General features: G+C 44.5%; 1 protein-coding gene and 1 long non-coding RNA gene across 3 annotated transcripts; both read left to right on the plus strand.

Moving 5' to 3' along the window:
- The first annotated feature begins 4815 nt into the window (after positions 1-4815).
- Positions 4816-22703, plus strand: LOC144584827 (uncharacterized). Of its 2 annotated transcripts, none has more exons than XM_078381936.1 (3): positions 4816-5456; positions 7177-7303; positions 22469-22703. In XM_078381936.1, exons 1-3 carry the CDS (start codon positions 5288-5290, stop codon positions 22479-22481), a joined length of 309 nt encoding a protein of 102 aa, XP_078238062.1. In that variant the 5' UTR covers positions 4816-5287; the 3' UTR covers positions 22482-22703. The 2 variants fall into 2 exon arrangements, with proteins under 2 accessions (XP_078238062.1, XP_078238060.1); XM_078381934.1 differs by lacking the exon at positions 22469-22703 and adding an exon at positions 8953-9197 and having other exon boundaries at positions 4838-5456.
- On the plus strand, positions 13862-16425 carry LOC144584832 (uncharacterized). Its single transcript, XR_013539304.1, has 2 exons — positions 13862-14785; positions 16298-16425. It is a non-coding gene; the product is annotated as an uncharacterized LOC144584832 (long non-coding RNA).
- Positions 22704-26791: the final 4088 nt, after the last annotated feature.

Below are 26791 nucleotides of genomic sequence, written 5' to 3' on the forward strand. Positions count from 1 at the left end.
GGGCTTCCCAATCCTGCGCATCTTCCCAGGCCTTACTCTCCTCCTAGGTAAAGGTAAAGGTTCCCCTTGACAATTTGTCCAGTCGTGTCCGACTCTAGGGGGCGGTGCTCATCCCCGTTTCCAAGCCATAGAGCCAGCATTTTATCCGAAGACAGTTTCCATGGTCATGTGGCCAACGTGACTAGACACGGAACTGTGTGATCTTCCCACCGAGGTGGTACCTATTTATCGACTCGCATTTTTACGTGCTTTCGAACAGCTAGGTTGGCAGGAGCCGGGACAAGCGACAGGAGCTCCCTCCGTCGCGTGGATTCGATCTTACAGCTGCTGCTCTCCTGACCTTGCAGCACAGAAGCTTCTGCAGTTTAACCTGCAGCGCCACCACGCCCCACGTACTCTCCTCCTAGTTCTCCTTAAATTCCCAAGCCTTCAGACTTAGCCAGGATGCCTCTAGGGCTTCACACCACTCTACATGTGGGTTGCAGGTGGGAAAGAGGGCGTCTGCTTTTGAGGAGGTAGGAAGCACACTTTCCCCAGCAAGGGGCCTGGGGTCAGGCTCACACTGACAAACCACTATCATGAAGTACATCTGAAAATAAGCACTGGACATTACAATGGATGCTTCTGTACTATGAGCAGAGTAGAATCTGGACCTTATAGGCATCATCCTTCTTATAGGCATAGAACTCCCTTTTTGGGCAAGCAGGGGGTCAGACTCTGGTTTCCTGGGCAGATACAATCTGTTGCCATGCAGGAATGCTTCCTTTCATGTGTATAGCTTGTTCCATCTGCCACAAACCTGGCTCCATCTAGGCTGTTTCCTCTTTCTTGTCTGGAGAACTGATTAAAGTCAGCTTTCTTCCTTTTGTATTCTCCAAGGCTTTAACGGCTGGGATCTGATGGCTGTTGTGGGTTTTTCGGGCTCTTTGGTCGTGTTCTGAAGGTTGTTCTTCCCAATGTTTCGCCAGTCTCCATGGCCAGCATCTTCAGAGGACTGGAGCAGGAACTCCAGGTGCTCAGAGCATGAACAGAGTTCCTACTCCAGTCCTCTGAAGATGCCGGCCACAGAGACTGGAGAAACGTCAGGAAGAACAACCTTCAGAACACGGCCAAAGAGCCTGAAAAACCCACAACAACCTTCTTCCTTTTCTCTATCTGCACAAAGAAGTCCACATTTAGAATGTTTTCCACGTCTGCAGTTCCTTACTGATATAGAAACATGAACTCTTGCAGTTCTTTGCAGATTTATATCAGGCTCATCATGCCAGCAGCCCCGAAATTAAAAGACACCTGCTTCTTGGGAGGAAGGCAATGACAAACCTAGAGAGCATCTTAAAAAGCAGAGAGTTCACCTTGCCAACAAAGGTCCGCATCGTCAAAGCTATGGTTTTTCCAGTAGCAATGTATGGAAGTGAGAGCTGGACCATAAAGAAGGCTGACTGCCGAAGATTTGATGCCTTTGAATTGTGGTGCTGGAGGAGGCTCTTGAGAGTCCCCTGGACTGCAAGGAGAACAAACCTATCCATTTTGAAGGAAATCAACCCTGAGTCCTCAGTGGAAGGACAGATCCTGAAGCTGAGGCTCCAATCCTTTGGCCATCTTGTGAGAAGAGAAGTCTCCCCAGAAAGGACCCTGATGCTGGGAAAGTGTAAAGGCAAGAGGAGAAGGGGACGACCGAGGACGAGATGGTTGGACAGTGTCATCGAAGTGACAAACATGAATTTGACCCAACTCCTGGGGGCAGTGGAAGACAGGAGGGCTTTGGCATGCTCTGGTCCATGGGGTCACGAAGAGTTGGACACAACTAAACGACTAAACAATAACAACGCCATCCCATCTTCCCTTGTGATTTTTCCACCTTCTTCTCAGGTTTGGGGTGCTGGTCTTTCTGGAACCCACACACACACTGTCACACACATAACACTTTTGCACTTATGTATTTTTTTTCCCAGTGAATTTAAGACAAACACACTTTTGGTCCCCAGGGATTCATAGTGGTGGCAACCAGCAAGAAACCATCACGAACCACTATTCTCCTGTTTTGTGCCCATCTCTATTCCTAAATGTCTTACAGTTTTACCCAAGGCTTGTTCTCAGCACAACCCTAGCACATGATGATTTACTTAGAGCTTCAGGCAACCCAAGGCGTCTCTGACCAAAATGGGTCTGTCTGAGCAAACCCATGGGGCTCCTTCCAGGTTTTGCTCCTGGCAGCACCAGACTGTGCCTAGTCCAGAAGGCTGGTAAGTATCTCCAAATCAGCACTCGCTTGTTATACTTGTGTTAAGGACTCAGCCCCATGGGTGGATAAGAACCTCAAGGAAAGGACTCAGAAAGTGATGCTGGGCAATTCATGTTCCAAACCTTATGGGGTACCTCAGTTTTGTCTACTGTGTTATTTAACCCTTGTAACCTTGAAAAGGGGTCTTCGGTAGGGCCTGGACAATACCATGTCCTTATAAAGGATGGCCAGTATTGTCCTTTTGATGTTGTTTAGTTGTTTAGTCATGTCCGACTCTTCGTGACCCCATGGACCAGAGCACGCCAGGCCCTCCTGTCTTCCACTGCCTCCCGGAGTTGTGTCAGGTTCATGTTGGTTGCTTCGCAGACACTGTCCAGCCATCTCATCCTCGGTCGTCCCCTTCTCCTCTTGCCATCACACTTTCCCAACATCAAGGTCTTTTCCAAGGAGTCTTTTCTTCTCATGAGATGGCCAAAGTACTGGAGCCTCAGCTTCAGGATCTGTCCTTCCAGTGAGCACTCAGGGTTGATTTCCTTCAGAATGGATAGGTTTGTTCTCCTTGCAGTCTCAAGAGTCTCCTCCAGCACCACAATTCAAAAGCATCCATTCTTCATCGGTCAGCTCAAAAACTGCTCTCCAGGCCTCACCCAACACTCATTCAAGACACCCCTCGAGCTCTTTAGCATAATAAGCTAAGGTAGAAGAATCAGTCTTTGTCTCTGTTAGGGGCTCTGGGTCATCTTTAGAGCATAGCTACTAGTGTGGATCTTTTGGCTGTTTATCACCACCCTGGTCTCCCTTTTCTTGGTGTTTCGCCAGAAACTTCCCCATCTAAACTAGGTAACAAGATTTCAATAACTTTGAATGACCGGGGCCATATTTGAAAAAAGGTCCTCCATGAAGATAGAAGATATGACCCTATGTAATATATAAGATTGCTTTACTCCAAAGGAGCATGCTTTCTTTGATGTCACCCTGCCTATTTACTGTCATCCTAATTACAGTCTTTCTATTTATCCTATTTTTTTTGTAATAACTCTCTTGCTCACCAGCTGCTCAACGCCCTGGGATAGACAGAACTTCTTCCTCCTCTTCTTTTTCATCTCCTACTGGTGGCTGGCCATCATCACAGTCATTTTGGTTGGTAAAGGTAAAGGTTCCCCTTGACATTTAGCTCAGTCGTGTCCGACTCTAGGGCGTGGCGCTCCTCTCCATTTCTAAGCCATAGAGCCAGCGTTTGTCCGAAGATAGTTTCCGTGGCCAGCGTGGCTAGACATGGAACACCGTTTACCTTCCCACCGAGGTGGTACCTCTTTATCTACTCGCATTTTTACATGCTTTCAAACTGCTAGCTTGGCAGGAGCTGGGACAAGCAACGGGAGCTCCCTCCGTTGCGTGGATTCGATCTTATGACTGCTTGGTCTTCTGACCTTGCAGTCCAGAGGCTTCTGTGGTTTAACCTGCAGCGCCACTACGTTAGAGTTGAGGCAACTCTAAAAGACACACACTCAAGCTCTTCTTCAAGATTGCTCAGCAATCTTGAGATCTCCTAGTCTAGACTAAAAGTACGTTCTGCCTCTCTCATTTTTGCTAGGAATTCATGGAACAACTGCAGACCAGCCATGACCATCTCTGATGTCTGACCTAATCCAAGGTGGAGCTTTTAATGTCCAGTAGAATCATAGAAAAGTGAAGTTGGAAGGGGTCTCTAAGGCCATCAAGTCCAACCCCCTGCTCAATGCAGGAATACAAATCAAAGGCTATCTGCCAGATGGTTGTCTAAGTTTCTCTTGAATGCCTCCAGTGTTAGACCACTCACTGCCTCTTGAGGGAATCGGTTCCATTGCTCCAAGACTCAGGAAGTTTTTTCCCTCATATTCAATCAAAATCTGGCTTCCGTTAACTTGAGCCCATTGTTGCATGTCCTGCACTCTGGGATGATCGAGAACACATCATGCCACTCCTCCGTAAGACAGCTTTGCTGTAAGATGTAGAGAGGTGTTGAATGCAAATCCTGGGGAGATTAGCTTTGTGTACCTAGTTTTGGGATGAGATCCTACTCCTCACTTCAGTAACTGCAGCAAGAAAAACCACCAGAAAGCAAGAGGGATGACTCGAAATTGCCAGAGCCCTCAGGAAGCAAGGTGGAGAGCGAAAGGAAATGAATGATCATTGCATTAGGGTCTCTGAATGGGAATGTTGGCTAAAATGATTAGTTTTCTGGGTGAGGATTGCATCTCCATGTTCATTGCAGGATTCCTCTGTTGTAGGTAGAAGACAACATCAATTACTGCTTTCCTGCTCTGCTGCTGGGCTCCCTGAGATTTTATTCAAGACTAAAAGCTTATAAATGTATAAGCACGCATGATACTTAATCATATATAACCAACTGCACAGTGTCATCAAAGCGACCGACATGAATTTGACCAAACTCTGAGAGGCAGTGGAAGACAGGAGGGCCTGGCGTGCTCTGGTCCAAGGGGTCACAAAGAGTCGGCCATGACTAAACGACTAAACAACAACAACAACAAACCAACTGCAAGATTTTGAAGCACTGGATAAAAGAAACAAGTCTACAGTGGATGCCAAAACATCGGGAGTGGCTTGAAAGTCCGAATATTTCCTGCATTGGTTTCCACCAATGGTCCATAGCTTCTGACTAAACAGGAAACAGTAGACTGTGTTTGGACATGTCAGCTGTTCAGTGGGGAATTCACCAGCCCAACATACCGGGTCCATAGCAATAGAAGCAAGGTAAATAGAGGTCTCTGGCAGTAATGAAAGCACAAGGAAGTTGGGGGGTAACATCAAAGAGGACTTAGTTTGGAAAGTGTAAAATATTCTCAAATCTTAGATTCAAGCATATCCTGCATCCTCATCAAGGTTGGTGAGTCGAAGTGAATAGAACGTGAGCCACCTGGCGTTATCTTGGCTCCCCTCCAGTTCTTCATCTTGTATAAATTTGCACCAGCTCCGTCCTTGAAAGCATACTTCTGAGGAATCAAGCTTTGCGACGCTGCAGTGACTGAATCCAACCTTCCAACCATGAGGTTCCTCTATCTTCTCTTTGCTGTTGCCTTCCTTTTCAGTGTCCAGGCTGAGGATGCCGAACTGGAGCAAGAGCAACAAGGAGACCCCTGGGAGGGTTTAGATGACTTCCAGGACCAACCCCCAGATGATCTTGGTGCTGATGACGATGCTGCAGAGGACCGAGGTAAGTGGAATATTTTAAACACTTTTTCACTTTCATGGAGGCCAGGATTTATTTCAGCTTTAATAGGAGCTGCACAGTTTAGGTCTGTATGCAGTTCACCTGCTTGGAAGGGATCGAAATGTAGATCAAAGATCTCTCTTAATATTGACAGTTCAATACAGCCAAAGAGAATTCAGGAGTATTTCAGTGGCGAAGAGGGACTCCATGCTTCATACTTCCATTGAAACCAATTAATATTGACTTCAGTGATGATCACCCCCATTGTTACATCGCTCATCCTCTCAGAGGCATTGTGCCTCACTGGAAAAAAATGCACACTCTTCACATGCTCCACGATACTGCCTACTTTGCCATGCCAACGAAATCCTGATATTTGTGATAGGCTCTAGAACATACAAAGAGTCACCATCAAAATATTTTGACAGCTGCAAACCTGTGCATACTGTTACAGATTTATTTATTTATTTATTTACAAGATTTTTTTTTCATGCTGCACCATTACCAATGGTCTCTGAGCGGCATTAGACCCATATTAAAAACCATTAAAATAATACTGAATATTATAATAATACCCAATACTAAAACAGTCAGTTTACCATTAATAAATCCTGCTGCTCATACAGCCAGCTAAAGGATACTATTTAATTAACTATTATAATTAATTATACATAGGTCTGTGTCTAACATAGCTCTTCTTGTAGCTCCTTAATGGCCATCTTAACCAATTGGCTCATCCTACCTAGACAACTTCTTAATGTGTTTGAAGCCATTGATCCAGCCATCTTTCACAACATTTGATGATCGTTTTTTTCCCAGTTTAATGCTGATATTTTATTTATTTTATTTATTTATTCAATTTCTACCCCGCCCCTCTAGACAACGTCTACTCGGGGCGGCTTACAAAAATTAAAACACATTAAAACAATGTAGAAAAATAAATAACATGATGCAATTATGATAATTAATATTATCCAAGATGGCAACATTAAGAACCAGAAAAAAGGGGGAAAAGAACTTAGGTGACTGGGGGGAAGGCCTGTCTGAATAACCATGTTTTTAGTTGGTTTTTGATACCATACTGTATATAGTGGCAGGGAATCCCATACGGGGTTCCATTGAAACAAGTGTGGGAGAGAGGAAAACAAGTGTGATGTTTAAGCCAGACTCTGTTGTACATGTTGGAAAGAAGAATTATAGCCCTAGGTCTGCAAGAAGGTCCATGAGAAAAGAAATGAGACTTAATGTATTCACAAAGGCTTTCACGGCCAGGATCCAGCTAACAACACCCATCAATCACAGTGACAGATAATCTCTCCTCCTTATCACAACAATCCACCTACAACAAAAACACACTGATCACCATAATCACCCATCTCCTGAAAAGGACAAAAGCTGATCCCACAGCCATAAATACTCCACTCCCAAGCAAACTGCACCAGAGCACAGAGTGCTACTCCTGTCCTCTGAAGATGCCGGCCACAGAGACTGGCGAAACGTTAGGAAGAACAACCTTCAGAACACGGCCAAAGAGCCCGAAAAATTCACAACAACCAAATGAGAATTACCTAATTTTGACCACTGAGGATAAATCTATGTCTACTTAATTCAGAAAGAGGGCATCCTAGTCTTTGAAATGTTTTTTTTTTTAAATTTTGCTGCTGTTTCGTAGCCTTTCATGTATGTTTTTGCTGTGCTAACGGTATCTGTCACTCACACACAGGAAGCTTTCTACGTGGTCCTGGCTTTGATGAATGCAGTGCGAAGAATGGCACATGCCAGATAGCCTTTTGCCGCGGAGGGACCAGAAGGATTGGAAAGTGCAACTTCTTATTCCGTTGCTGCAGCCGGTGAGTTTTCTGTGCTCCTCACAAAAGTGAATTCTTCTTATTAGCAGGTGTCTCTGACAGCCCAAATGGGATGCATCTTGTTCTTTAGTCATGTACCAACCCTCCCAACCCATTCATTTTGCTGTCTCTGCTTTTAATTTTTTCAAAACTCTTCTCAGATCAAATTTTGTAGCATGCAAATGTATTTCAAAGGTCATCGAATCACAGAATAATGGAGATGGATGGGTCCAAAAAGTACATGGACTCCGATTTGCTCAGTAGAGGAATCCAAATTAAATCAGATCTTGCCAACAATTGTCCAGTTTTCCCTTGAATGCCTCCGGTGTTTGAGGGCTCACTGTCTCCCAGTTTCATGGGTTCTGTTGTCATACTGCTCTAACAGCCAGGAAGTTTTTCCTGATATTCAGGTAAAATCTGGCTTTCTGTTGCTTGAGCCTATGATCATGAGTCTTGTGCTCCAGAGTGATTAAGAACAGATCCTCCTTCTCCTCTGTATGACAATTCTCCAAGTATTTGAAGAGTGCAGTTTCATCATGAAAATATTCAATGCCACCATCAGACAACTTCCAGACACTCCAAGTGTCTTCCATATACAAAAGCCACAAATCTATGATTTAAAGGTCCAAGGTTGTCAGGAAAGAGTATCTGAGCCGAGTGTGGTCTGAAATTTTGTGACAGTGACAGTCAACTGTCCGAGCCTTACCCCTTTCAAAGGAGCAGTAGGGAAATCCATAGAGGGTAGAAGAAAACTGTAGCATTGGGCATGTCCCCTTTACAAATGAAGCCAATGTTCCAAGGGCTTTCAAACTCCAGGCTGTGGCACTTAATCCACAAAAGTCTATGCATGTTTATAAACAAAGGAAATGCCAATCTTTGTGGACTTGAGCACCAAATGCATGTGGACATGATGGTGCCAAATACTAGTCAAGATCTAGCCCTTCTTGTCCTGTATCCTTTCCTTTAACGGGGAGACGTTCTGAAGGGATCCAGACATGGAAACCTTGCCTTGTCCTTCTACTTGAGGAGCATGCAGTGGCCAGGGATTGAACCTGAGAAACCACATGGAGAGAATAACATGTGATTTGCTTCTCCATTGCAATGCTGGGAAGAGTGGGCTGTGTTAAGGCCATTGCATTGGGTTGCTGAGGTTCTCAAGGACCAACACCATATCATTTATCAGAAATGGTGACAGCATTGGCTTGTTGGCACTATTTGTGGAGCTAAGAACTAGAAATGATAGCAGGGGACAGAAAACTAGCAAGGCAGTTATGTATACAGTGTATACCGCAATGCACTTCAGCATTCTATATTCCAAGTAGAGTAGGTCCATTTGAATCTATGGAACATTCAGAGCAGTTGACTCACCAATGCCCTAGTGTTTCAATAGGCCTACTTTAATACTATTTACTATATTAAGCAACTGGATTACAGCCTATATGCTGTCGCTGTGCAGGATGATATTGTGACCTTATCATATGTATTGTGGCTGGGAGAGATTTGCCATTCAAGTTCTAAACTTCCATGGTTGTACATGACAAAACCAGGTCTCACTTCTGATTTTCAGTCACTGGGTTCATGGGGTGAAAATGCCGTATATTCTTAGCCTATCCTGACCCGAATAAGACAATCTACTATTTTTCTTTTGACAGATCAAATAAATGAAGTGGGACTCCTCCATTATCCTCTTTTAACAGGTCAACAAACATGAAAGTTTCTTAATCTGGAGTTTGAAGGATTTGCCATGTCTTGGGTGTAGAATTTCCTGATCGACCGGTTCCTTTCCCCCCCCCCCCCCACAAGTGAATCATTTGTGATCAAAACATGAACATTCTAAGCAGATGTCTTTCTGTTCTTTGTTATCCCTTCCTTTACAATAAATCATTTCATCATCGTTGTCCGTGTCATAATCCTACTTAGAAACAGCAATGCAAATTCTCATTTACATTCTTTTGGGGTAATCGAATCATTTATTCATATACTCAGATAATTACAGAAGACCCATTCAGAATTCTACAGTTGGTTAATCTCTAGGATTTCAGTCAATTTACTAGCACGGTTCAAGCAATATGAGATAGGAAGTGTGGAGATGATGTTTATCCTCATATCCATGGGTAAGATCAGAGGCAAAAATGTAATGGAGGGTATAGCTACCAAGCAGGGAAAAAAATGTTTCTACTCTGGCCCTTATCAAGTCTGCCTTTCCTTTTTATGAAGTTACAATTTCCATTTAAATGAATTTAGTATTTCTACTACATCTTAATATCAACTTGTCTTTAATGCTTCCAGTAAAATATTCCTTGAATATTGGGGTTACAAAAAGCATTTGGCAGAAAGCATGAAAGACACGTTGGTCTGAAATGCAATTCTTCAAAAAAAAATCTCTGGTTGATGACTCTGAAATGTTGTCTTTCTGCACCCACCGTTCAAAAAAGCCAGGAGATTCCCCAATATTACCACACAATATTGTGCCCGCATTGCCCGCAGGAAAAAGGATGCCAAGGTTATTCTCCGTCTGAATGCTGAGCCGCTGGCATCATGAAATACCGACCTGCTGAGTCCAGGGATTGACACCATTACAGACTGCAGAGGAGGGTAGCAGAAACCAGACCTGTTCTATAGGTGTAATCTGGTTTGGGGTTCCACTCACCCTAATTCTTTTGTCAGGTAACCCTGGTGGGAGGCTAAAGAGATTCTTCCCTCGGCTAGATTATGCCGAGCAATGAACTCTTAAGTGAAAAGTCCAGGGGAGATACTGACGGATTTAGAGCATCATTACTGGAGCTCACCAAGGCACGGGGGGTGGGTGAGTGGCATGGTCCGACTATGACAGAGGAATCTACACAAGATCAGTCACTCTCAGGACAATCTCCCACCATCCTGTGGAAAAACAGGTCCAGCATATGACCCGCCACGTGGATGGGGCTGTTGACATATTGGGATATGTCCAAGGGTAAGGGCGAAGTACAGAATCTAGGAAAAAGAAACGGAACGCACAGTTACAAAATAAGGGAGAGAGAAAGATCATGGAATCAACGATCTCAAGCTGAAGATCAGACAACAGTGTGGTGTGGCTGCAAGAGAGACAAATGCCGTTTCAGGCTGCATTAACAGACGTATAATCTCCTAATCTCGTGAGGTACTAGGTTCCCTCTATTTGGCACTGATTCGGCCTCATCTTGAGTACTGTGTCCAGTTCTGGATACCACACGCCAAGAACAATGCTGACAAGTTGGAACAAGTCCTGAGGAGGACAACAAGGATGATTAGGGGGCTGGAAACCAAACCTTATGAGGAAAGGCTGAAAGAACTGGGCATGTTTAGACTTGAGAAAAGAAAATAGAGGGGTGATATGATAACATTTTTCTAATACTTGAGAAGCTGTCGTACAGAGGAGGGGCAGGATCTGTCCTTGATCATCCCAGAGTGCAGGGACACACAACAATGGGCTCAAGTTAAAGGAAGCCAGTTTCAGCCGAATATCAAGAAAAACTCCCTAACAGTTAGAGCAGTACAGAAATGTAACCAATGAGCTCAAGGGGGAAAAAAAAACCACATTAGAAAAGGATGATGTGGGAGATCAGTGCTAGAAGGGAGGGTGGCCTTCCTTGTCCCCAATGGACCCAATGGGCGAGGCAGTTTTCATGCTGAGAGTTGTGGACTTCCTGGCATCCAGCAGAACAGTGGTCCCCAAACTTGGGCCTCCAGATGTTCTTGGACTTCAACTCCCAGAAATCCTGGCCAGCAGAGGTGGTGGTGAAGGCTTCTGGGAGTTGTAGTCCAAGAACATCTGGAGGCCCAAGGTTGGGGACCACTGCAGCAGAACACAAATCACAGCTTATGGATTCATAGGGGTTTGGGCCCAGAGTGTACAGGCACCTCACAGAGTATACCCACCAGAGGATCTAATCCTGACATGACTCAGTTGGTTGGATTAGGTATCAGTTAGGCCTTATCTTGTGTGCTGTGCCCAGTTAAGAATGTTACATTAGACAACCATCTGTCAGATATACTTTGGTTTGCATTTCTGCATTGAGAAGGGCGTTGGACTCGATCGCTTTATAGGCCCCTTCCAACTCCACGATTCATTGATCTATGAAATTCATTCACATACTGCAAAATTTGATTTGGGAAGCATTCAGGAAAATAAATGTAAAGCAGTGACTGCAAAACAAATGGATATATGCATGAGCAAAGAACGAAACCTACCCCATTTTTATCTGATTATCCTTCAGGATGTTGCTTGCTAGGAGACTTGAGTATAGCCTGAGGTAGTGTGCATGTGCAAAACATCATCATCATCATTTAAGGATATAGATACATATGATGTGTCTATCATAGTGACTTCACGCTGGGGAACTTTGGCTGTCAGGATTGTTCATATGTCCAGCTTTTGTTGTTTAGTCATTAAGTCGTGTTTGACTCTTCGTGAACCCATGGACCAGAGCACGCCAGGCCCTCCTGTCTTCCACTCCCTCCCGGAGTTTGGTCAAATTCATGTTGGTAGCTTCAGTGACCCTATCCAGCCATCTCGTCCTCTGTCGTCCCCTTCTCCTCTTGCCATCACACTTTCCCAACATCAGGGTCTTTTCCAAGGAGTCTTCTTTTCTCCTGAGATGGCCAAAGTCTTGGAGCCTCAGTTTCAGGACCTGTCCTTCCAGTGAGCACTCAAGTTCGATTTCCTTCAGAATAGATAGGTTTGATCTCCTGGCAGTCCAGGGGACTCTCAAGAATTTTTTCCAGCACCACATGTCCAGCTAAGAAGTGGCAAAGTAGGAATATGATGATGGGAAGGAAGGTGCCCTTTCTTTCTTCTTCTACATCCTCTTTCTCCTCCTCCTGCCTTCACTGGGAGTTTTATGGTATTGCACGATTCTGATGGTGAGAAAGATGATGCAGGTGCTGTCTGCTTCTCTGGGCAAATACCACATCCACAAGAGAGAGAAACGGGAGGTGCAGTTCACTGGTAGCTGGAGAAGCACCATTCTCTATCCACTTTAAAGACATTACCTTGATATACTCAGTTGATGGGGGTCTTTAATGTCATTTGTATGTTAATTAAGCAAAGTGTGTGTGAGCTACTTCATGCTCCCTTCTGTGGAACCTTTAAAGGATCAACAGGTCCATAACTGAAAATAAGCAACTTCAGGCATCAGTTCTCCATGATGCATTAAACCCATTACTTTGACATACTCAGAATCTGGAGATTTTTTGTTTAATTTGTTCTTTAACTAAACAAAGTTTGTGTGAGCGATGGCCCAGATTGGGACACAGTTTGTAGGAATGGGAGGTTTGGTCCCTCTCTCTCTCTCTCTCTCTCTTTGCCATGATCCGGAGTGTCCCCCTCCCCAACCAAACACACTGGGGGCAGTTCAAACCCACTAGCTTGGCCACCAATAGGAGATTTTTCATGAGCCATGCTCTTCTTTATTCTCTGCACCGTACTCAGTCACTTCTTATCTGCTTTTCTCTACCGTTGGCTTAGGAAATGGGAGCGGATGGCATTTTCCTCAGCCATCACAGTACAGTATCTTGGGAAAGCCCAACCTCTATGGAAAGAGGTTGGCCAGGAAGACTAGCCATTAAGCGGTCATCATCCCCAAGGGCTATATTTCAATATCTTTGAATGACAGGGGACATATTTCAATCAGCTCTTCCATAAGGATGGAAGATAAGACCTAATACAGTATACGAGGCAGCTTTAATCCAAAGGAGTGTGCTTTCTTTGATCTTGCCCTGTCTGTTTGCTTTCCTCATAATTACAGTCTTTCTGTTTATCCTAATACTTGTAATAACTCACTTGCTCAACATCTGTTCTACTGTTCATCTTCCTGTCCAATGGCTGACACATCCTATTGTTGTGGTTCTATGCTGTCCACTTGCTTCTGCCCCTGCAAACTGAAGGCCATGGCTTCTTTGAGGGAGTCAGTCTACTTCATTTTTGGCCTTCCCCCTGGCTTGACACCTTCAGCTCTTTCTAACACTGTTGCCTTTTCTCATGAGTTTTCTCCTCTCATGAGGTTCCCAAAGGACAATAGCCTACGCTTAGACATTTTGGCTCCTAGGCTTGATTCGATTTGCTATTGTTATATTTTTAATGTTGGTTTTATATTTTCTAGTTCCTTAATAGGTTTCCTTCTTATTCTCAGACTTTCTCTAATTTCTCTACAGTCTTTTCATTTGGATTTATGATCCATATCCTCCTGGATTCACATCTTATTCTGGAGTTGTGGCTTGAGTGTGTCCCAGAAGCTGAGAGCAGTGTTGTCGGGAGGCTAGACTCCTAGAAGGGTCACCCAAAGCAGAAGGATTACAGATGAAGCACCAGACTAAGGAATTTCCATGATCTTTAGCTGACCTTTTGAACTGCTTGTGGAGCAGTCCAGTGTGATCCATTTCTTGGTAATCACATGACCTACGAGGAATTGTGCTCCAGCCTGACTCCAATCAATGCCCAAACTTGACCTTTTTGGTCAAGGTATAAGGCTAAGCCCCTGATGTTGGGAAAGAGTGAGGGCAAGAGGAGAAGGAGACAACAGAGGACGAGATGGTTGGACAGTGTCACCGAAGGTACCAATATGAATTTGACCAAACTCCAGGAGGCAGTGGAAGACAGGAGGGCCTGGCGTGCTCTGGTCCATGGGGTCATGAAGAGTCGGACACGACTTAACGACTAAACAACAGCAACAACATAAGGCTACTACTTTATGGGACTCAGTTGGAGCGATTCCCTGGCAGACCAAAGGTTCACTGTTCAATTCACTGCAAGATGAAAAGCTTATAAATGTATAAGCGAACGTGATAGTTAATCATATGTAACCAACTGCAAGATTTTGAAGCACTGGATAAAAGAATAAGTTTATATTTATGTACAGTGAACACCAAAAGCTAGAAAGTCCAAAAGTTTGCTACATTGGTTTCCATTAATGGCCAGAAAGATTCTGACTAAATAGTGAACAGCAGACTGTGTTTGGATGTGTCAGATGTTCAGTGGGGAATTCAACACTTTTGTACCAATAGAAGCAATGTAAATAGAGGGCTCCAGCAAGGATGAAAGAACAAGGAAGCTGGAGGCAACATCAAAGAGGACTTGATTTGGAAGAGTAAAATATCCTCAAACCCTACACCTAAGCTTATCTTGTGTCCTGATCAAGGTTGGTGAGTCGAAGTGAATAGAACGTGAGCCGTCTGGAGTTATCTTGGCTCCCCTCCAGTTCTTCATCTTGTATAAATTTGCGCCAGCTCCATCCTTGGAAGCATCCCTCTGAGGAATCAAGCTTTGTGACGCTGCAGTGACCGAATCCAACCTTCCAGCCATGAGGTTCCTCTATCTTCTCTTTGCAGTCGCCTTCCTTTTCAGTGTCCAGGCTGAGGATGCCGAACCGGAGCAAGAGCAACAAGGAGACCCCTGGGAGGGTTTAGATGAGTTCCAGGACCAACCCCCAGATGATCTTGGTGCTGATGACGATGCTGCAGAGGACCGAGGTAAGTGGAATATTTTAAACACTTTTTCACTTTCATGGAGGCCAGGATTTATTCCAGCTTTAATAGGAGCTGCGCAGTTTAGGTCTGCATGCAGTTCACATGCTTGGAAGGGATCGAAATGTAGATCAAAGATCTCTCTTAATATTGACAGTTCAATACAGCCAAAGAGAATTCAGGAGAATTTCAGTGGCGAAGAGGGACTCCATGCTTCATACTTCCATTGAAACCAATTAATATTGACTTCAGTGATGATCACCCCCATTGTTACATCGCTCATCCTCTCAGAGGCATTGTACCTCAGTGGAAAAAATGCACACTCTTCACATGCTCCTCGATACTGCCTACTTCGCCATGGCAATGAAATGCTGATATTTGCGATAGGCTCTAAAACAAACCAAGACTCATCTTCGAGACATCTTGGCAACTGCAGATCAGTGTCTCCCGTTTCATAAGTAACCCCTTCTAGCATTGCTTATTGGAATTGGAGAGGCCTGATCTTTAATGGTCATCTCCCAAACAATTGGCCATCTTACCTTTACAATGTCCTAATTGGACTAAGCAATGGATTGATTTGTCTTTTGCAACAGGGGTCCCCAACCTCCGGGTTGTGGACCGGTACCAGTCTGTGGCCTTGGCAGGACTGGGCTGCAGAGATAGATCTCCCATCCCCTGCGCATGCACAAATGCACACGCACTCCCCCAAGCATGCATGTCCCCCCATGCATACACGTACACACATGTGTTCTCCTCATGCACAGACACATGCATGCCCCTGCATGCACCCACAAATGCATGCATGACCCTCGTGCATGGACACACACACACGCACGCACAGATGGCCCCCATGCAGCACTCCCCCACCAGCCCCCCACAAGCACAGGCATATTCCTGCATGCATACACACATACATGCACGCACCACCCTTGCAACTTGCTAAACCAGTCCGTGGCATAAAAAAGGTTGGGGGCCACTGTTAATTATCAGTTTTCAGTGTATCATAATCACCAAAATCAACTTAACTGCAGAGCTGGAAGGGATCATCAAGTCCAGCCCCTGTCAGGGAGGCACAGTGGGGGAATCAAACTCCCAACCTCTGGCTCTGCAGCCAGATGCCTACGTCGCTGAGCTATCCGGCAGTTCCCAAGTGGTGGGATCTTATATAGCAGTAGGGAATCCCACAGGGAGTTTCTCTGAAACAAGTGGTCCTTTTTGTCTCCTGCATTTTTTTGTTTGTTTGATGGACGATTCAGTGCGGGAGGCGGGAGAGAGGAAAGCAAGCATGATGTTTAGGAAGGACTCATGTTGAAAAGAAGACTTTGTAGCTTTAGATTCACGAGAAAAGAAACGAGGGAGTATCTTATCTAACGGTGACCATTGAAGCGAACACCTGCATTATATCTGCTTATTTCAGAAAGAGGAAACCCTAGTTCTTTGACATGTGTTTAAAAATTGTCTCAGAGACTTTTATGTACCTCTTCACTGAGCTAATGGTAACTGTTATTCCGCACACAGCAGACATTCAGTTTCGCAGTGGCTTCGATGGATGCAGAAGGACTAGAGGCAAATGCTACCGTTTCATGTGCCCTCGCGGGACGGCGACCGTTGGAAAGTGCAGCTTTACCTTTTTCTGCTGCAAATAGTGAGTTGGCTGTGTTCCTTATCAAAGTGCATTCCACATTTCTTTATAGGTCTCCCTTTCAGCAAATATAGAGGCCATCATATTCTTTGGTCACGCACCAGTCCTCCAAACCCATTCATTTGCAGTCTTTGCTTTTAATTTCTTTCAACTTCTCTCCTCCAACTACATTTTGCAGTACGTGAATGTGTTTCAAATCCCATGGGATCACAGAATAATGGAATTCAAAAGGGCTTATAAGGCCATTGAGTCCAAAACTCCCTGATCAATGCAGGAATCAAATTCAAAGTATATACCACAGATCGAATGCCGACCTCTCTCCGGGATGGAGCATTGGCCATTTCCTGAGCTAGTTGATTCCATTGTCTGTAATAGTTAGGACATTTCCCTCCTTTTTAACTAAAATCTGGCTTCCTGTAACTCGAGCCCATTATTACACATCCTATACTCTAGGATGATAGAGAACAGATTTGCCTATCGGAAGCAGTTCTGAAGGGATGGAGGGCTGGGAGCCTTACCTTGTCCTGCTACCGTAACGTGAGGCAATGGATGGGAATTCAAACTGAAAAATGGCATGGAGAAGCCAGCGTGTGTTCTCCTCCATAACTCGGCAAGAAAGAGTGTCGTGTGTAAAGGTCATTTTACTGAGTTTTGGAGGTTTCCAAACACCAACACCAAGTAATTTATCAGAAATGGTCTTGGCATTGGCTTGTAGGCATTTGGGAGCAGGGAAGAGCTATAAGGAATCGTATGGGATAGTGAAGTTGTGATCAATAGGTTGATTGGTAAATACAGGCTAAAATCTTCTTGTTTAGTGTACAAAGTTGCAATTAGTGTAGTTCATTGAATTGATGGGGATCTGGTGAGCCAGTTCCTCTACGAGTTCCCTTGTTCAATGAGCTTATTTTGGTCACAACTTACTCCACTAAAGTAAGTTGCAACTAGAGCAGGCCCATCTGAATCAATGGAACTTATGGAGCGGTTGACTCACTAAAGCTACAGGATTTGGGCCATTGCTTGTTTGCAGAACAGTAGGTAAAATTAATTCTGCTGCTGGTAAGCAATCCTGCAAAGAATGGCATAGTTTTCTGTCTAAGGTCTAAGGAATTACATGCAGGATTTCTCAAGAAGACGCAGAGAACCTTTCAATGGCCATGGCGTCCTTAGAGAGGGAATGAAAAGACAGAAAATTCCACGTAAAGCTCAGAGACTACAAAGTATTTAGATTTGCAACCTTACACCAGGTGGAGTCCCTGACCCCCACATGGTTTTGTTCTCTACTTGGTCACTTGCATTCAGCTGCTAAATCAGACTGCTTCTATCTAAACAATTGCAAAGGAAACAGATACAGCTGGATTGTTCTGATCTTCTCGAACAATGCCCATGAGGAACAGAAAATCTGTTGAAGAGGCTGGTGTGTTTCGTATGGAGAAGCTTAGTGATGAAAAAGCCTGACAGAGCAAATGGTTTACGAAGCAGACAGAAGGGTTGCAATTTCTTGATAGGTCAAGAAAAAAACATGCAGCATCTTTCTGAGAGAGTTCACACATCCAGTTGCCAGTTATGGAGTGTGCATTAAACAAGAGGAAAGAAATTGACACGTCTGCCTCTGGGCATGAACAAATAATATAAACAAATAATCTAGTGGCGACCCACAATAAGCCACGAGATCAAGTTAAGTAAAGCAGGCAAATCTGCTGCTGACCAGGCCAGAAGACAGAATAGTTATTCTCAGACTGGTTTAGTCAATATATAGATTAGAGTTGAAATATTACAGACATGATCCTCTCATCCCGAGATAAGACTCTTGACCTTAAAGTAATTTCCTTTGATCTTATGCATGGTCATTTCACTCAACCTTGCAAAAAAATAAAAAATAAAATGACAGATATTGTAGCCACAATCCTGTTGCTTGGTGTACTAAATTGCATTGAAGTGGAGCCATTGGATCAAAAGGGAGTTGGTGAGTCAACTGCTGTCAAGTTCTATTAATTCAAATGGACCGACTCTAATTGCCATGAGCCTTAGCATAGTGTGTTCCAAGTTGAGTAGGCCCATTTGAATCAATGGAACTTTCAGAGCAGTTGACGCACCAATTACCCTTTGATTTAATGGGTCCGCTTTAGTGCAGTTTAATACACCAAGCAGCAGGATTGTGGCTACGGTACCTTCCTTTTTTCCAAGGCTGGGTGGAAGGGCCACACCAGAGATCAAGACAAGAACAATTGCTTTAAGGTCAACAGTAGTATCCCATTGAACCAATGGGTCAACAGTCAACATGTCAAGAGTCCTATTCCATTGAATCAATGGAATTTGCAGAGAAATTGACTCACCAAATCTTCATTGATTCCATGGGCCTACTCTAGTGCAATTTACTACACTAAGCAACAGGATTTTAGCTAATATGTCACATACTGTCTCTGTGCTGGACGATGTTGTGATCTTGCCGAACATATTGTGGCTGAGAGGGATTTGCCATTCAAGTTATAAACTTTCACTTCTGATTTTCAACCACTGAGTTCATGGAGTGAAAATACTGCACCTTCTCAGTTTGTCCTGACATGAACAAGACAATCTACCTTTTTTGTTTTGACAGAGCGAAAAAAAATGAGGTGGAACCTCGTCCAGTATTCTTTCACAGATGCAACAAATGTGAAACTCTCTTCATCTCGAGTTTGAAGGACACGTTATCTCTGGAGCCAAGAATTTACTAAATTACCTATTTCTTTTACCCCAAAACAAATCATTCCTAAACAAAACATAAACATGCTATGTAGAAATCTTTTCACATCTGTGCTTTGTTGTCCTTTCCTTTAAAACAGGGGTCTCAAACTCAATTTACCTGGGGGACGCTGGAGGCAGAGTCTGGGTGAGGCCGGGCCGCATCAGATTTTCTGCCCAGCGGAGCAAGAGCCCGAGGAAGCCACCCAGGAGTTTCCTTAGCCTGGCTGGGGCTCCGAGGAGGAGGAGGGGTGTGAGAGCCCTCATCGCTGACCACGAGCCCCTCCGGCTCCTTCTTCACTACCACCACCACCACCACCAGCAGCAGCAGCGGAGAAGGGAGGGAGTGCCGGCGACTGCCTAGCACCTAGGGCACATCATAATTTTTTTAAAAAAACAACCTCACAGAATCGCCTTGCCAAAGGAGAAAAGCCCCCATCGGTACCTGTGAAATTAAGCAGAAGCGGGTGGGGGGCCCCCACAGGTGTGCGTGCGCGCACGCACACAAACACACACACGGAGGTCCGGCAACCCCCTCAAAAAAGGCACACTCAGCAGCAGCAGCTACCCCCACCACGACAGAAGAGCAAACTTTGCCAGGCGAGCCCAGGCAGACTCCAGAGCTGAGGCGGCTGAAGCAGGAGGAGGAGGAGGAGGAGAAGGAGGAGGAAGCACTGCTGGGTGCTGAGGCGGCTGCTGGCTGGGCTGGTGTGCTGGGGGTGTTGAGAGAAAAAGAGCCAGAGTACCACTTGCCTGGAAGAGGCGGTGACAGTGGCAGCTGCTGTTGGCGGCTTGAAGGCACTCCTTGAGGATAGGCTGGGAGCAAGCTCTGCTCTCAGGCATTGCTCGGCGGCGGCTTGGGCGCTCAGGGAAAAGGGCCATCAGCACACCTCACTCGCCGGCTCTCCGCCAAGACGGCACCTCTTGCACCCTCCATCCGGAACCACAGCTTGCCAGCGAACAGGCAGGCAGGCTGGCTGGCAGGCTGAAGTTCCGGATGGAGACTGCAAGAGGCGCTGTCTTGGGGAAGAGCAGGCAAGCGAGGCAAGGCTTTTTTTGACTCTTGACCGCAATGGCCACGTGGGCAGTTGGGGGGGCAGGCAAGTCGGGGGCCACAAACTATCATCCGGCGGGCCGCAAATGGCCCCCGGGCCGCACGTTTGAGACCCCTGCTTTAAAATAAACAATTTAATCATCAGGAAATCATCAGTGTCCCTGTCGTATTACTATTTGGAAACAGCATGACAGATTCTCATTTACATTCATTTAGAGTAATCTATTAACTTAATCATATAATCGAATAATTACAGAATGTCCATTTAGAAGTGTAGAGTTGGTGAATCTCTGGGATTTCAGTCAAGCTTCTAGCAGGTTTCAAGCAATATGAGATAGGAAGTGTGGAGGTGAGGGTACATCATCATATCCATGGGCAAGGTCAGAAGCGAAAATGTACGGGAGGGTATAACTACGCAGCAGAACAAATGCTTTTACTCTGGCCCTTATCAAGTCTGCCTTCGCTTTAGCAAAGGCACTATTTCAATTTTAATGAAGTTACCATTTCCACTCTTTCTTCTCTATACCAACTTGTCTTTGATCCACTTTGTAAAATATTATCTGATCTAAAGTAGAGGAGGCTATTTTTTAAACAAAAGCATTAAAGACCAATTGGTATCCCGTAATCTGACCCGCAGGCCCTCGATTTTATTCCCCAGAATGCCCAGTGCCCCGATCTCCCTTGTATGGAGCCAATTTAGGAGAAACCTTTGATCAATCCTATGGAAATCCTGGTGAGATCCCATAAGGGGAACAGATTAATGGGACTGGTTGGGTTCTCTAGTTATATTTATTCCTCACCCCCCGGTCATCAACATTTTTGCAATCAGCCGTCTAATAATAACAGAAGCTGAAAAAAGGAGAATGACATAAATAAATTCTTCAATAAGTCTCCGGTTTACGAATGTCGGATCCTGTGCTTCTGTATCCATGTTTCAAAAAGCCAGAAAATGGCCTGCTGTTTTTTTGCACACTACCATGCCCGCATGGCAGCAGGATAAAGCCTGTTTCATTTCTGTTCAAGTTATCCACTGGATCTCACCACATGGGCCTTCCTGGCAAAGGAGGCTGTTCCCTCGGGGCCCATTGCCAACACAGACACATTGAAGGGAACACAAGAGAGGTCTCTATCTCTGTGGTGGCTTCCAGCTTGCTCCTTTGGGAGCTTTACCCCCCTCCCTTTCATCCTTCTACTAAGAGATCAGGACCCATTATTCAGTCAGGATTTAAATAACGATGATTGAGTCACTATGTGCTGATATTTTGTCACAAACACTAGGGTCTATTGGAATTTTGTGACAGTGACAGTCAACTGTCTGAGCCTTACCCCTTTCAAAGGAGCAGTAGGGAAATCCATAGAGGGTAGAAGCAAACTGTAGCATTGGGCACGTCCCCTTTACAAATGAAGCCAATATTCCAAGGGCTTTCAAACTCCAGGCTGTGGCACTTAATCCACAAAAGTCTATGCATGTTTATAAATGAAGGAAATACCAATCTTTGTGGACTTGAGCACCAAATGCATGTGGACATGACGGTGCTAAATACTAGTCAGGATCTAGCCCTTCTTGTCCTGTATCCTTTACTTTAACAGGGAGACGTTCTGAAGGGATCCAGACATGGAAACCTTGCCTTGTCCTTCTACTTGAGGAGCATGCAGTGGCCAGGGATTGAACCTGAGAAACCGCACGGAGAGAATAACATGTGATTTGCTTCTCCATTGCAATGCAAGGAAGAGTGGGCCGTGTTAAGGCCATTGCACTGGGTTGCTGAGGTTCTCAAGGACCAACACCATATCATTTATCAGAAATGGTGACAGCATTGGCTTGTTGGCACTATTTGTGGAGCTAAGAACTAGAAATGATAGCACGGGACAGAGAACTAGCAAGGCAGTTATGTATACAGTGTATACCGCAATGCACTTCAGCATTCTATATTCCAAGTAGAGTAGGTCCATTTGAATCTATGGAACATTCAGAGCAGTTGACTCACCAATGCCCTAGTGTTTCAATAGGCCTACTTTAATACTATTTACTATATTAAGCAACTGGATTACAGCCTATATGCTGTCGCTGTGCAGGATGATATTGTGACCTTATCATATGTATTGTGGCTGGGAGAGATTTGCCATTCAAGTTCTAAACTTCCATGGTTGTACATGACAAAACCAGGTCTCACTTCTGATTTTCAGTCACTGGGTTCATGGGGTGAAAATGCTGTATATTCTTAACTTATCCTGACCCGAATAAGACAATCTACTATTTTTCTTTTGACAGATCAAATAAATGAAGTGGGACTCATCCATTATCCTCTTAACAGGTCAACAAACATGAAAGTTTCTTAATCTGGAGTTTGAAGGATTTGCCACATCTTGGGTGTAGAATTTCCTGACTGACCTTTTCCTTCTCCCCCACAAGTGAATCATTTGTGATCAAAACATGAACATTCTATGCAGATGTCTTTCTGTTCTTTGTTATCCCTTCCTTTACAATAAATCATTTCATCATCGTTGTCCCTGTCATAATCCTATTTAGAAACAGCAATGCAAATTCTCATTTACATTCTTTTGGGGTAATCGAATCATATATTCATATACTCAGATAATTACAGAAGACCCATTCAGAATTCTACAGTTGGTTAATCTCTAGGATTTCAGTCAATTTTCTAGCACAGTTCAAGCAATATGAGATAGGAAGTGTGGAGATGACGTTTATCCTCATATCCATGGGTAAGATCAGAGGCAAAAATGTAATGGAGGGTATAGCTACCAAGCAGGGAAAAAAATGTTTCTACTCTGGCCTTTATCAAGTCTGCCTTTCCTTTTTATGAAGTTACAATTTCCATTTAAATGAATTTAGTATTTCTACTACATCTTAATATCAACTTGTCTTTAATGCTTCCAGTAAAATATCCCTTGAATATTGGGGTTACAAAAAGCATTTGGCAGAAAGCATGAAAGACACGTTGGTCTGAAATGCAATACTTCAAAAAAAAAAAATATCTCTGGTTGATGACTGTGAAATGTTGTCTTTCTGCACCCACCGTTCAAAAAAGCCAGGAGATTCCCCAATATTACCACACAATATTGTGCCCGCATTGCCCGCAGGAAAAAGGATGCCAAGGTTATTCTCCGTCTGAATGCTGAGCCGCTGGCATCATGAAATACCGACCTGCTGAGTCCAGGGATTGACACCATTATAGACTGCAGAGGAGGGTAGCAGAAACCAGACCTGTTCTATAGGTGTAATCTGGTTTGGGGTTCCACTCACCCTAATTCTTTTGTCAGGTAGCCCTGGTGGGAGGCTAAAGAGATTCTTCCCTCAGCTAGATTATGCCGAGCAATGAACTCTTAAGTGAAAAGTCCAGGGGAGATACTGACGGATTTAGAGCATCATTACTGGAGCTCACCAAGGCACGGGGGTGGTGGTGGCATGGTCCGACTATGACAGAGGAATCTACACAAGATCAGTCACTCCCAGGACAATCTCCCACCGTCCTGTGGAAAAACAGGTCCAGCATATGACCCGCCACGTGGATGGGGCTGTTGACATATTGGGATATGTCCAAGGGTAAGGGCGAAGTACAGAATCTAGGAAAAAGAAACGGAACACACAGTTACAAAATAAGGGAGAGAGAAAGATCATGGAATCATCGATCTCGAGCCGAATATCAGCCAACAGTGTGGTGTGGCTGCAAGAGAGACAAATGCCGTTTCAGGCTGCATTAACAGACGTATAATCTCCTAATCTCGTGAGGTACTAGGTTCCCTCTATTTGGCACTGATTCGGCCTCATCTTGAGTACTGTGTCCAGTTCTGGATACCACACGCCAAGAACAATGCTGACAAGCTGGAACAAGTCCTGAGGAGGACAACAAGGATGATTAGGGGGCTGGAAACCAAGCCTTATGAGGAAAGGCTGAAGGAACTGCGCATGTTTAGCTTCGAGAAAAGAAAACAGAGGGGTGATATGATAACACTTTTCGAATACTTGAGGAGCTGTCGTACAGAGGAGGGGCAGGATCTGTCCTTGATCATCCCAGAGTGCAGGGACACACAACAATGGGCTCAAGTTAAAGGAAGCCAGTTTCAGCCGAATATGAAGAAAAACTCCCTAACAGTTAGAGCAGTACAGAAATGCAACCAGTGAGCTCAAGGGGAAAAGAAGAACCACATTAGAAAAGGATGATGTGGGAGATCAGTGCTAGAAGGGAGGGTGGCCTTCCTTGTCCCCAATGGACCCGATGGGCGAGGCAGTTTTCATGCTGAGAGTTGTGGACTTCCTGGTATCCAGCAGAACACAGATCACAGCTTATGGATTCATAGGGGTTTCGGCCCAGAGTGTACAGGCACCTCACAAGAGTATACCCACCACAGGATCCAATCCTGACATGACTCAGTTGGTTGGATTAGGTATCAGTTAGGCCTTATCTTGTGTGCTGTGCCCAGTTAAGAATACTACATTAGACAACCATCTGTCAGATATACTTTGGTTTGCATTTCTGCATTGAGGAGGGTGTTGGACTCGATGGCTTTATAGGCCCCTTCCAACTCCACGATTCATTGATCTATGAAATTCATTCACATACTGCAAAATTTGATTTGGGAAGCATTCAGGAAAATAAATGTAAAGCAGTGACTGCAAAACAAATGGATATATGCATGAGCAAAGAACGAAACCTACCCCATTTTTATCTGATTATCCTTCAGGATGTTGCTTGCTAGGAGACTTGAGTATAGCCTGAGGTAGTGTGCATGTGCAAAACATCATCATCATCATTTAAGGATATAGATACATATGATGTGTCTATCATAGTGACTTCACGCTGGGGAACTTTGGCTGTCAGGATTGTTAATATGTCCAGCTTTTGTTGTTTAGTCATTAAGTCGTGTCCGACTCTTCGTGAACCCATGGACCAGAGCACGCCAGGCCCTCCTGTCTTCCACTCCCTCCCGGAGTTTGGTCAAATTCATGTTGGTAACTTCAATGACACTGTCCAGCCATCTCGTCCTCTGTCGTCCCCTTCTCCTCTTGCCATCACACTTTCCTAACATCAGGGTCTTTTCCAAGGAGTCTTCTCTTCTCCTGAGATGGCCAAAGTCTTGGAGCCTCAGTTTCAGGATCTGTCCTTCCAGTGTGAGCACTCAGGGTTGATTTCCCTCAGAACTGATAGGTTTGATCTCCTTAAAGTCCAGGGGATTCTCAAGAATCTTTTCCAGCACCACATGTCCAGCTAAGAAGTGGCAAATAGGAATATGGTGATGGGAAGGAAGACACCCTTTCTTTCTTCTTCTGCATCCTCTTTCTCCTCCTCCTGCCTTCACTGGGAGTTTTATGGGATTGCACACTTCTGATGGTGAGAAAGATGATGCCGGTGCTGTCTGCTTCTCTGGGCAAATACCACATCCACAAGAGAGAGAAACGGGAAGTGTGGTTCATGAGTAGCTGGAGAAGCACCATTCTCTATCCACTTGAAAGACATTACCTTGATATACCCAGTTGATGGGGGTCTTTAATGTTATTTGTATGTTAATTAAGCAAAGTGTGTGTGAGCTACTTCATGCTCCCTTCTGTGGAACCTTTAAAGGGTCAACAGGTCCATAACTGAAAATAAGCAACTTCAGGCATCAGTTCTCCATGATGCTTTAAACCCATTACTTTGACATACTCAGAAGTTGGAGATTTTTTGTTTAATTTGTTCTTTAACTAAACAATGTTTGTGTGAGCGATGGCCCAGATTGTGACACAGTTTGTAGGAATGGGAGGTTTGGTCCCTCTCTCTCTCTTTGCCATGATCCGGAGTGTCCCCCTCCCCAACCAAACACACTGGGGGCAGTTCAAACCCACTAGCTTGGCCACCAATAGGAGATTTTTCATGAGCCATGCTCTTCTTTATTCTCTGCACCGTACTCAGTCACTTCTTATCTGCTTTTCTCTACCGTTGGCTTAAGAAATGGGAGCGGATGGCATTTTCCTCAGCCATCACAATATCTTGGGAGAGCCCAACCTCTAGGGAAAGAGGTTGGCCAGGAAGACTAGCCATTAAGTGGTCATCATCCCCAAGGGCCATATTTCAATATCTTTGAATGACAGGGGACATATTTCAATCAGCTCTTCCATAAGGAAGGAAGATAAGACCTAATAGAGTATATGAGGCAGCTTTAATCCAAAGGAGTGTGGTTTCTTTGATCTTGCCCTGTCTGTTTGCTTTCCTCATAATTACAGTCTTTCTGTTTATCCTAATACTTGTAATAACTCACTTGCTCAACATCTGTTCTACTGTTCATCTTCCTGTCCAACAGCTGACATATCCTATTGTTGTGGTTCTATGCTGTCCACTTGCTTCTGACTTACGCTCACGCTCTACCCCTGCAAACTGAAGGCCATGGCTTCTTTGAGGGAGTCAGTCTATTTCATTTTTGGCCTTCCCTCTGGCTTGACACCTTCAGCTCTTCCTAACACTGTTGTCTTTTCCCATGAGTTTTCTCCTCTCATGAGGTTCCCAAAGGACAATAGCCTACGCTTATACATTTTGGCTCCTAGACTTGATTCGATTTGCTATTGTTATGTTTTTAATGTTGGTTTTATATTTTCTAGTTC

The sequence above is a fragment of the Pogona vitticeps genome, chromosome 1 (genome assembly GCF_051106095.1).
Source record: "Pogona vitticeps strain Pit_001003342236 chromosome 1, PviZW2.1, whole genome shotgun sequence".
NCBI classification, from domain to species: domain Eukaryota; kingdom Metazoa; phylum Chordata; class Lepidosauria; order Squamata; family Agamidae; genus Pogona; species Pogona vitticeps.

Bases quoted from the DNA above. Each gene is read 5' to 3' on its own strand.
- LOC144584827 (XM_078381936.1), top strand. From the start codon at position 5,288: ATGAGGTTCCTCTATCTTCTCTTTGCTGTTGCCTTCCTTTTCAGTGTC. The intron at 5,457-7,176 runs GTAAGTGGAATA...ACTCACACACAG, and splicing joins CGATGCTGCAGAGGACCGAG to GAAGCTTTCTACGTGGTCCT.